General features: G+C 40.1%; 1 protein-coding gene across 1 annotated transcript in view; it reads right to left on the bottom strand.

Moving 5' to 3' along the window:
• Positions 1–12500, bottom strand: part of LOC127649348 (CUGBP Elav-like family member 5) — a 233613-nt gene that overhangs the window by 60709 nt on the left and 160404 nt on the right. Inside the window, exon 4 of the mRNA XM_052134402.1 lies at positions 894–1022. Coding sequence (XP_051990362.1) covers positions 894–1022 — 129 coding nt within the window. The remainder of the gene's footprint in view (positions 1–893; positions 1023–12500) is intronic.

The raw sequence follows: 12500 nt of genomic DNA, 5'->3' as shown, positions 1-12500 counted from the left end.
AAATACAAATATTTTAAAATATCTAAAAATCCTTAAAAAGATAAAAGATGTATTCACCTGAGAAGCAGCATATCAGATATTTAGACTTGCTTTTAGAGAATAGATCTTGAAAATAAGTATATTTTGTCTTTAATGCACTCGCAGAATTATAACAAAGTAAAAAATACATTTATATAGTAAATACAATTTCAGTGTATTTAAGATATGTTCTTTTAAAGCAAGTGTAAATATCTTATATGTTGCTTATCAAGTAAATGTAAATTGTTTTAAGGACTTTTAGACATTTTTAAATGGAAAACAAGACAAAAACACAATTCAGTGAAAGTCATTTAGAGGTATTTTTAAAAGATTATTTTATCTGCTATATTGTTAGCAACCATGTTTACAACAACCTTTTAAGTTGTGATACAAGCTGAATAGTCGGTTAAGAGCTGATGATTAATCATTGGAATAATCGCTGAATATTTGAATAATTATTCTAATAATCGTTAGATTAATTGATTATCAAAACAATCATTAGTTGCAGCCCTAATACACATCTGGGATGGCATGAGTGAGTAAATGATGAAAGAATATTCATTTTTGGGTGAACAGCATGTTTAGCTGACAAAAATTTAAAAAAATACATGAATCTATTATTACACTGTTAACTTTACCTCTAACCCTAAACATACCCATACCTCAACCTCAGTAGCAGCAAATGTGAATCCTGTGAGAATTGTTAACTGTATGACACCTAATATAAAGTGGGACCATTAATGTTGACTCTGAAAAAAATCTATACTTTTATATTTAATAATAAGTTAGTTCAGTCAGTCTTTTAAAAAAAATTGATCTGATAAAATAAACATTTTTTACATTGAAGCAAGATGAAAGTAGGAACTAATCCTCACCTTTACTGTTTCCATCAGGGCCTCTTAATACCGTGCATTCTTCAATAACTCCGTAGGGCTCAAAAAGGCGGTACACGTCCTCTTCTGTCTGTTGTTTATTCAGCATCCCTACAAACAACTTCCTGTCCTCTGAAATACAAACACACACAAAGAAGCGAATACATAAACTTCAGAACGTCTCAAGTTTTTTCCAAACTTAAGAACAACCCTACGCTTGCATTCTGATCTGCATACTCTGTCCAGTTCCGATGCATAATGCACACAGAAATGGCAAGAGTGGGCCAAAATTGCAAGCTCTAATCTGATTGGCTGGTTTCACGCACTATCCGTGAGTGGGGGCGCACGGGTTTATTTCAGTCCGCTGTAAAACAAAGTTGTGTTTATAAGTTCCCAGACTGCTGCGATGAGGGGTTTTGCTTTAAGCAACTCAAGATTATTTCAATATTTCAAGCACTTCTGAAGAAAGTTCCAAGTATGTTGTATCAGTAAATGAGGGAATGAGGGGTTGTCTTGTTTATGCACTGGTCTGTCTCTCTCTCACACACACACACACACACACACACATGCACCGAGAGTCCAGACTTTATCATTTTTATGAGTCAAGGTCTGGTCTCTCCCTTCAGCACTGATCTATATACAGCAACACACTCACAGCCAGAGAGAGAGAGAGAGAGAGAGAGAGAGAGAGAGAGAGAGAGAGAGAGAGATAGGGAGATGGATCTATATAAAGCGTCCGTAAAAATGCCTTTGAGTGCTATATAAGGCCAAACCCTCCACGCACACACACTTACACACTTACTTTATGGCCTGATGGATGCAGTAAAGCCATCCTTCACTAACCACACCTCTGGGGTGTGTTACAACTATAAAGCTTTCACTTAACTGTAACAAACACTCACACACACACACACACACACACACACACACACACACACACACACACACACACACACACACACACACACACACACACACACAGTATCCAATGCCTTGGACCCAAAGTATACTCTACATAAGTATGCAAATACAAATGCTACTAGCTACACCAGCTTGATTTCACATGTTGTTGCACTAAGTTAAGCATCATTTTTGTGTGTGTGTAAAATTTACAGTAAAAAAAAAACCTTATAGCTGGGGTTGCACTTATTACAGGGACAATCCCCCCCGGAGCAACCTGGAGTTAAGTGCCTTGCTCAAGGAAACAATGGTGGTGGCTGTGAGGATCGAACCAGTGACCTTCTGATTACCAGTTATGTGCTTTAGCCCACTACATGTGGGAGACAGTGGAAAAGAATGGATTGAGATTTTTTTTAAAGAAGAAAAACACAGTTTTTGCATTAGTTGCATTGGGTCAAGTGCTCGTGAAAGAGATTCATCTTTAAATGTTTCTTGAAGGTTGCTAGAGAATCAGCTGCTCGGGTTGGACTTGGCAGGTTGTTCCCAGCAAAGAACAGTTCAACTAAAAGTCCAGGAAAGTGATTTTGTGCCTTGGTGAGATGGCACCACGAGGCAACGCTCACCTGCTTATCGTAAGCTTCAGGAGTGCATACAATTATTTAAGCAGTGAGAGTAGATAAGGTGTGAAGCCAGTGGTTGTTCAATAAGCGAGCATCAATGCTTTGGTTGCCAATGATTGTTCGCATACATTTCAGTGCAGATCGATGAAGAGGCGTGACATCAATAAAGACCCATCGTGCCACCGTGTTCTGGATCAATTGCAGAGGTTTGACTGTACACAGCCCTCACCCTCCAATCCAACAGGTCCCTGACGTGCTCAATGGGATTGAGCTCCGGGCTCTTCGCTGGCCATGGCAGAACACTGACCATCCTGTCTTGCAGGAAATCACGCTCAGAACGAGCAGTATGGCTGGTGGCATTGTCATGCTGGAGGGTCATGTCAGGATGATCCTGCAGGAAGGGTACCACATGAGAGAGGAGGATGTCTTCCTTGTAACACACAGCATTGAGATTGCCTTCAATGACAACAAGCTCAGTCCGATGATGCTGTGACACACCGTCCCAGACCATGACGGACCCTCCACCTCCAAATCGATCCCGCTCCAGAGTACAGGCCTCGGAGTAATGCTCATTTCTTCGATGATAAACTTTGACCATTAACTCTGGTGAGATAAAACCACGACTCGTCAGTGAAGAGCACTTTTTGCCAGACATGTCTACCTCCAGCGGAGGTGGGTTTGTGCCCATAGACGATGTTGTTGCTGGTGATGTCTGGTAAGGACCAGTCTTACAACTGGCCTACAAGCCCTCAGTCCAACATCTCTCAGCCTATTCCGAACAGTCTGAGCACTGATGGAGGGATTGTGCATTTCTGGTGCAACTCAGGCAGTTGTTGTTGCCGCCATCCTGTACCTGTCCCGCAGGTGTGATATTCGGATGTACCGATCCTGTGCAGGTGTTGTTACACGTGGTTTGCCGCTACAAGGAGGATCAGCTGTTCTTCCTGTCTCCCTGTAGCACTGTCTTAGACGTCTCACAGTACAGACATTGCAATTTATTGCCCTGGCCACATCTGCAGTCCTCATGCGTTTGGTATCATTGTAAAAATACGTTATAAACTTGATGAGAACTGATGAAAAATCACAAACAATTACTGAGCCGAAAATTTACTTATTTCTTATTTTTCTTATTTGACATTATACTATCTCTGGGTGTAAAAAAAGGTGGCTCAGAAAAACTGCTTTTTGTTTTGTTCCCAATCATGTTAACTGTGTCTTATCAACACAACAATTTTCTCAGATAAAGCAATCAACAGTAAAAGCATTACAAAAACAATTTATCATATTGTCCAATAACGTCTCCATGTGTCCAAAAGCATCTCCAAAGAAATAAAAACATAATAATTGTACAAAGATCTAATTTCATATGCAAACACAACAATGAATAAAGGTTTGCATAGCATGCAGACATGATTTTAGTCATGAGATTTCACAGAATGAGTGATTTTTGACTCATTGAGTCTGTGGCGCCATCTCCTGGTGGCCATATGTAACATTGTGCTTCATGTGGATGATCTAAAGATCTGTGCATCGGATTACCTTGTGTGTGGGCTTGTTTGAAAGATAACCACCTCCTCTAATTAATGCTATGTGATATTTTATGTTCTGTTTATTTTTCATGAAGTTATAAGCAAAACGTAGCATATAATATATATATATATATATATATATATATATATATATATATATGTGACGCTCTTGTTCTACCCGCTCCGAACGGGACTCAAACCTATTGTCTCCAGCGTGGGCGGCGGTTGCTCTAACAAGCCTCTAGCGTCAGTCGCTAGTGCACCTCTTGAGCTCAGGAGAGTGAGGTTTACACACTGCACACCTATCTATCAGCTAGCTCCCGTTACACTCACCCCCCCCAAACCTCACTCCCATCCGGGTCACGGCACCAATGTGACACTCTTGTTCTACCCACTCCGTGTGGGACTCGAACCTAGATCTCCGGCGTGGCCGGAGGGTGCTCTAACAAGGAGGTTAAAGGCTACAGCCTCTAGCGTCAGTCGCTAGTGCACCTCTTGAGGTCAGGAGAGTGAGATTTACACAATGCACAATGCTATCTACCAACTGGCTCCTGTTACATATATATAAATTCTTAATTGTGGTGTAATTTCACATTTGAGGTCACATTTTTGGGTGAAATAATCTCCCTCTCACTTGTTGGTCGACAGGGTGCCAATTGTTACAAAACTTGTTCTCTGCAGAATGTCATCTCGACTGTGCAATGTAAAAGCTATGAAATACATTCACAGAAACACAGATCCACTCTATTAAAAATCATGACAAATACTCACAAATACAAACAGCTCACAGCAACACACACACTTTTACCATCCAAACACACACTCCCAGCTCTGTTTACCCTTGAAACCAAGTTGCATCATCATTTGTGTGTGTTTGAGTGTGTGTGTTCAATGCTTTGGAGGCAGTAAGTCTTTGAGTGTCTGTCTCTCTCTCGGTCTCTCTGCTTCGCTGGTTGCAGACGAGTTGCAATGCTGTCGATCTGCGACCTGTATCCTTAATGAAAAAGCATAAGCAATACAATTTCCCTTTGGATGAACTGTCACTATGATTGACAGACAGTCTCAATTGCTGATGATGCAGATAAATTACTTTATCTGTCTATAAATGCACCCTACAGAGAACCATATTTACAATTTATATTAGACCACTGAAGCGTCGCTCTCTCTGGTGACAAATCCTGCTGGCCACAATTCTAATTATCCACACAGAGCCCCTCATTTGCTTCTCATTAGCATGTTGAATATTCACGAGTCTAATCAGTTAGCCCCTCCCTCCCAGGGGCCAGTTCTGTTCCAAAACATAAGCTGCCTTGATGTCTACGGTGATAGATAATACCAAAATGAATGAATATATCAGAATACAGTTGTCTTGAGATGCATTTTAAATAGTTTAAGTTCCTTTGTCCTTTGACACAGCGTCTAAAAAAACACGAAAATACCGTCTCCAGTGACGAATAAACTACTTGAAATCCGATCTGCCCATTTAGACTAAAAATTTGTTTTGTGACATATGTGGTTTGCAAATGATTTATTAAAATATAATAACAAATTAAAATAATATATTATAAAACAAAACTGTAAATTAAATAAAAACCTTATAAAAATCGTAAAATTATATACTATTTCAAACATTTAGTCGAATATGCCTCAAAAACAAATTTGTTTCTATAATATCATAATTATAATTTCAAATAAATAATTGTAAAAATAATAAATAGAGCAGAGAATGGAATGTGTGGGAGAACCCGATGGGGTCAATAAGAATGTATAATATTATATTGTACTATTAATATACGTATATATATATATATATATATATATATATATATATATATATATATATATATTGGCAGCCAAATGTTTGGGATAATGTACAGATTTTGCTCTTATGGAAAGAAATTGGTACTTTTATCACCAAAGTGGCATTCAACTGTTCACAAAGTATAGTCAGGACATTAATAATGTGAACAATTACAATTACAATTTGAATAAAATGTTCAGAACTCATCAGAAAATCCTCCACGTGCAGCAATGACAGCTTTGCAGATCCTTGTTATTCTAGCTGTCAGTTTGTCCAGATACTCAGGTGACATTTCACCCCACACTTCCTGTAGCACTTGCCATAGATGTGACTGTCTTGTCGGGCACTTTTCACGCACCTTACAGTCTAGCTGATCCCACATGAGCTCAATGGGGTTAAGATCCATAACACTCTTTTCCAATTATCTGTTGTCCAATGTCTGTGTTTGTTTGTCCACTCGAACCTTTTCTTTTTGTTTTTCTGTTTCAAAAGTGTCTTTTTCTTTCAATTCTTATCATAAGTCCTCCTGAGTCTTCTCTTTACTGTTGCACATGAAACTGGTGTTTAGCGGGTAGAATTCAATGAAGCTGTCAGCGGAGGACATGTGAGGCGTCTATTTCTCAAACTAGAGGCTCTGATGTACTTATCCTCTTGTTTAGTTGTACATCTGGTCTTCCACATCTCTTTCTGTCCTTGTTAGAGTCAGTTGTGCTTTATCTTTGAAGACTGTAGTTACACCTTTGGATGAAATCTTCAGTTTTTTGGCCATTTTAAGCATTATGTATATATAGCCTTCAGTCCTCAAAACAATGATTGACAGATGAGTTTCTAGAGAAAGCCTTTTCTTTTTTTGCCATTTGTGACCTAATATTGACCTTAAGACATGTCAGTCTATTGCATACTGTGGGAACGTAAAAACAAATACAAAGACAATGTTAAGATTCATTTAATGAACCAAAGAGCTTTCAACAGTGTTTGATATAATGGCAAGTGATTTTCTAGAACCAAATTAGCAATTTAGCATGATTAGACAAAGATAAGGTGTTGGAGTGATGCTGCTGTCTAGATCTGATCAAAAATGACTTTTTTCAAATAGTGATGGTGCTGTTTTTTACATCAGTAATGTCCCGACTATACTTTGTGATCAGTTGAATGCAACTTTGGTGATAAAAGTACCAATTTCTTTCCATAAGAGCAAAATCTCTACATTATCCCAAACATTTGGCTGACAATATATATATAAGTACTGTCTATATAAATCACATATAATCATATATATATATAAACTTCATGTCTGAATAAAGCCTTAAAGCATAATAATGCCGTCTACCTTCTGGAACAACATATCGGATGCGCACCTACTGTACGATGCGTTAAAATGCTGTCTAGGTAGGCAGCACACTATGTTTTGAAACGGCTTCTTGTCTCTTTGCTTAAGAAAGTATTGAGCAACTTTATCTTGACACCAACTATGAAAAGGTTTTCTAACACTATAAAATGCTCTCTTTTATTTCTGAACAGTGTGTGTATTCATATGTGAGGTAAAAGTCTTTGTTTTGTGCTGCGTGGAATAGTTCTGTGAGTGCTTATCCTTCAGAGACGAGGAAAGAAGAACTCTGAGAAATGAGAGGACGAGGAACAGGAAAGGCTTAGGGGACACAGGGAAAAGCCAGGGAAGGAGGGATGATGCAAGAATGAGTTAAACGAGTGCAGTCCTGAGTCTGTGGCTCTCTGTGCCAGAGGGAACTTTAATGTTCAAACCTGTTTGGCACTAAAGGACACACAAACACACATTTAAAATGTGCCATTTGGGGTTTGGCATGTGTGTGTGTGTGTGTGTGTGTGTGTGTGTGAGGCCTAGTGGACATTTATGTGGAGGCTGAGTTTATAACACACATACATAACATCTCTATTCCCCCTAAAGGGCTGCAGGGCATGTTTCTTACTAAATAAATAAGCTTATCAACTTTTAAAAAGGAAGGAAAAACGCATCCCGTATCTTTGTTGATGTACAAGGCCACACATCCAATCAGAGGCTGTTTAAACTAGCATGCTAGCAAACTACTCTATTTCTGCCGTCTCAATATACAGTATAGCAGAAATAGTTATATGGAAGTATTCTATTCTGAACAAGACAAAACACTTTATGGTATTTATTTTCTCACTTGGTAGAAAATAGGCAAAACTGGTGCCAACATGGACAGTTCGCATTACATGCCCTCATCCTTAAAAACCGTGGACACGTCTAAATAACATAAATAAAATGCAAAGCAGACTGTATTAAATATAGCTGGATTCACAAAGAAGATAAACATAGTGTTTTTGTGGTGAAATATTTGCAGCTGAGAGCAAGAATCCAAACTTTTGACCAATAAACAATTGTTTGGTCCAGTGTTGGGTCGCCACTTGATGTCAAATTTTGGGTACTTCCTCGAATCCAGTTGGGTTATTCCACGTTTAATCAACCATATTTTAGAAACTTCTTAACAAACCAAAACAAGTTCTGACATCCAGAAACTAGATATACTGTACGTGTGTTGCTTATTCTCGGAAATCGATATTTGACATTTTGAAAATTAAGACATACACATTTTGATATGTTGCAAATAAAGGTACATTTCTATTTTCAGCATTATTTTCACTTCACCTTTTTTTGTTTGACAAGAAAAACTGGCTTCAAACTGTACAATGTGTCTTACATTTGGTCTTCGACCATTGAAAATTGGGTAAATTTAACAATTTACGCATGGAGCCACATTGGGAGCCCTATATTGCTGGAATTTAAAGGGATAGTTCACACAAAAATAACAGTTTGCTCATCATTCACTTACCCTCATGTCATCCCAGATGTGTATGCCTTTCTTTCTGATGAACACAAACAAAGATTTTTATTAGAATATCTCAGCTCTGTAGGTCCATACAATGCAAATGAACGGTGGCCAGAAATTTCAAGGTCCAAAAAGCACATAAAGGCAGCACAATATTAATTCATACGACTCTAGTGGTTAAATCCATGTCTTCTGAATCTATATGATAGGTGTGGGTAAGAAAAAGACAAATATCCAAGTCCTTTTTTACTATAAATCTCCACGATCACTTTCACTTTCTGAAAGTAAAAATGGAGATTTATAGTAAAAAAACTATTTGGATATTGTTTCTCACCCACAACTATCGTATCACTTTTGAAGACATATATTAAACCACTGGACCAGAAGTATGAATTACTTTTGTGCTGCCTTTATGTGCTTTTTAAGCTTTAAAGGTCTGGCCACCGTTCATTTGCATTGTATGGACCTACAGAGCTGAGATATGCTTCTAAAAATCTTTGTTTGTGTTCTGCAGAAGAAAGAAAGTCTTACACACCTGGGATGGCATGCGAGTGAGTAAATTATGAGATTATTTATATTTTTGGGTGAAATATCCCTTTAACCACTTATGGCCTTACAAATGTACAAAGTTTATTTAACTGTTGACACTGAATGACCCCGTTGAGAACCCCTGATCTATGCAAGAATGTCCCGGTCACATTTACTTTTTCGTGGCATAATTCAACGGGCGAAGATGGCATGGGCAGATGTTGAGCACATGTGAAACCAGCAAAAACGACTTGCCAAGCAACTGCTTTTTAATGCTGCACTTTATATTCTATGAGAGTTAAGTTATAAAGACACTTGTTGCTAAATGATTTCCTCACCCATTGTAGCTCCAGACGGAGCACCGCCCACACGGAGGTCACTGCCAAACCAAGCAACGTCCTACAGGTCAACAGTGCATATTAACAGGTCAAAGTTCACCAAACATGAAACCCACGCGAAAGTCCAGGTATATCGCCAACTGGATTTCTCAAAACACGTATTTCATTGATATGTCAGGTTGTGAAGGCATTTTCTGCTTGCTATTCACTAAAAAACAAATATCTTACAACACCTTTAAATAATTTCTACAAGATTTCACACACAGTTTTTCAAAGTATGTAATCTTGGTCTGCCATAAACTGTCAGCAACTAGCTGCAGATCAAATAAATGGCTTTATTAATAAATCAGGAGACATTAAGAGTGTGTCAAACAGCGTTTGATTATAACAGAGCAGCGGCCCGAGAATCCAGAACTAAAGAGATTTCAGACATTTAAGAGATTTTTACATTTCTATGCTCCTCAGTCTTGCAGTTCTTCAGTGTGACATCACATAAGGGGTGAGGGCGAGTATATGATCACATCGGTTGTCCTTTTTTTACCCTAATCTAAACTGACAGCCTGAGATAGACAGACTCCTCACAGCTGCCGATCAGGGAAACTTACAAACCAGCACAACAGCAGGATCTCAGACTTTAAAGCCTTTATGTCTGTTCTCGACTGAGACGAGACTTTAAACCTGGTCCTGGCACAGAAATCAAATCGGTTTGTGTGCAGACAAAGCAACAGAAAGAAAAGACTTTAATCTGTGAGGTGCACAGTCAGCATTTCAACAACAAAGTCTCCAATTTAAGAGTTTTGAAACCATCTGTAAAAGAAAACTTCACAATTTATGGATCTTCTAACTTTGAACTCAGCTAACAGAGATGGCTATTTTTTCTTCTTATCCAAAATAGACACATATGTGCAAAACTCGCATGAAGTCACCAAAAGAAAAAATACATGGGAAGAAAATGATGTATCTTCGTGTTTTTGTGACAGGGGCAGTTTCACCGAGAGATTGTGACTAGCTTGTACACCGTAGCGAGTGACACAATAGATGCTTTTATACATGCAGCCTCCGTGCATTTGAACATCAGTGAAACACTTTCTCATGATGTGTTACATTCATACGAGCAGACAGAGAAGTACGTTTGAAGTAAGTTTGGAGCAGAAGAAATAGAAATAAACCTTGTGTAATTTGTCATGTGAACATTTAGCTTTATGCTAAGCTAAAATGCTATTTCTAGCCATTGTACGTATTTTAATTCTATGAAAATCCACGTTAGATCATAATTGTTTTCCTCTAGTAAGACCTTTGATATTAGGGTCTGTAGTGGAACATATTATAAAAGTAAACCTCCCAACCCTGCTGAAAGTTGACACTATACGTATATATACTTCTGTTCTCGTCAAATTGCATTTATTTCCATTTTAGGAAAGAAAACGAAACAATATGTAACAATATAATGCTTTTTAAAATTTTCCAAACAAAGCTGTGGAGCGGAGGGGGGCGGGAGTGGGCTAGAATGTCGCCAATGTACATTGGTGCCGAAACCCGGGAAGGAGGAGGGATGCCCGTCGCAGAGTCCTCGACACTGCCGTCCACCCAGGGAAGCGCCGCTGCCATCTGCCGGGTGACGGAGTAGCCCGACCGCCCGGATGCGGGGAATGGCCGCCGTCCACGGGGCGAGTGGGGACTGGATTCCCCGACCTCCTGGAGCGATGGAGCCGCTGCCAGGGGCGGAGGAGTGCCATGCATCCCCCAGAAACGCGGAGGGGTCGAGTGAAGACCGCCGTCCACGATGGGAGGAGGGAAGTAACTCCCCGATCACTTGGAGCATTAGGGCCGCTGCCAGGGGCGGAGGAGTGTCGCCAGGTGCCGCCAGAAAAGCGGAGGGACATTCTGTCCGCTGGGGGTCGGAGGTTTGACTCCAGTTCGCCCGGAGAGGAGCGGCTGTCGTCCACCGGAGAGTGCGGAGGAGTGTTCGAGGACCACGTGACGGTACATCAGATAACCGGTGAGTGAGCTTTTTCGCTCTCTCCTCTCTCTCTCTCTTTCGCACCGTGTTGGCCTTTTCCCTCACCTATTTTTTTAGTTGTTGTTGTTTTCCCCTCCTGTCTCCTCCCAGGTTGAGTAAGGCGGGGATGACCTGACGGGGCACAAAGCACGCCCCTCCCCAGGGAACGGGGGGGGGGGTGTAGGTCATGCCGGTGGCACCCCGGCCTGAAGTAACGCCGGGAGGAGTGTGGAGAGGAGGGGGGTGGGACCGGGCTAGAATGTTGCACGCCCGGTCCCCAATCGGCCTGATGGGGCAAGCGAGGGATAAAGGCGGCCGGTGACGACGGTTCGAGAGAGAGAGAATTACGGGCATGTCCGTCATGTGTGTGTTTATGTTTGTGCTTTTGGTTTAAGTTTCCATTAAATTATTATTTATATTGACAAGCCGGTTCTCGCCTCCTCCTTGCCCATCTTAACCCCCTTACAAAAGCCTTCCACAGTATTAAGATTGAAATGCACTAAAATAGCACCAATTCAAGAAACTTTAAACATTAAACATCTAAGTGGAAGTTTGACTAACTGACAGATCTAGTCTCCCCATAAGTTGCATTTTAATTGCAATGGACGTTAAATCTATTAAACTCTCGTTCTCCACAATATTATTCTGCCAGAAGACGTTGGCTAACCGCTTTGTTACAGCAATCGTGAAGCCGCATTCATGAATCGCATCAGGGCGTCAGCACCGCTTTGAACTCCGCATGAAAAGCGCTTGAAGACAAAAACGTCTCATTCTGCATTTTGTTGTTTGTTAAGAATTCCCGTGCTTCTGTGGTAATTAAAATGTGCCTTAAATAGGCACAAAAATACTTGATATCTATCACAATTCCCATCTGGGCTTGTTTTGTCCAGCAAATAGCGTTAAGAGGTCTTTCCCCATCACTTTATCACTGTCACTGAATCACTGCTGTGTGGGTTTGTGGTGTGTGTGTCCATGTAATGACTCCGGGTTGACGCATTATAAATGTTCCGCGCTCCCAACTAGTGTTTATGTTGTTTTATGCTGCATTAACAGTAAATGCATTAAAT

This window comes from Xyrauchen texanus, chromosome 9 (genome assembly GCF_025860055.1).
Source record: "Xyrauchen texanus isolate HMW12.3.18 chromosome 9, RBS_HiC_50CHRs, whole genome shotgun sequence".
NCBI lineage: Eukaryota > Metazoa > Chordata > Actinopteri > Cypriniformes > Catostomidae > Xyrauchen > Xyrauchen texanus.
The sequence above is the reverse complement of the archived record's forward strand: the minus strand, read 5'-3'. Positions and strand labels throughout refer to the sequence as shown.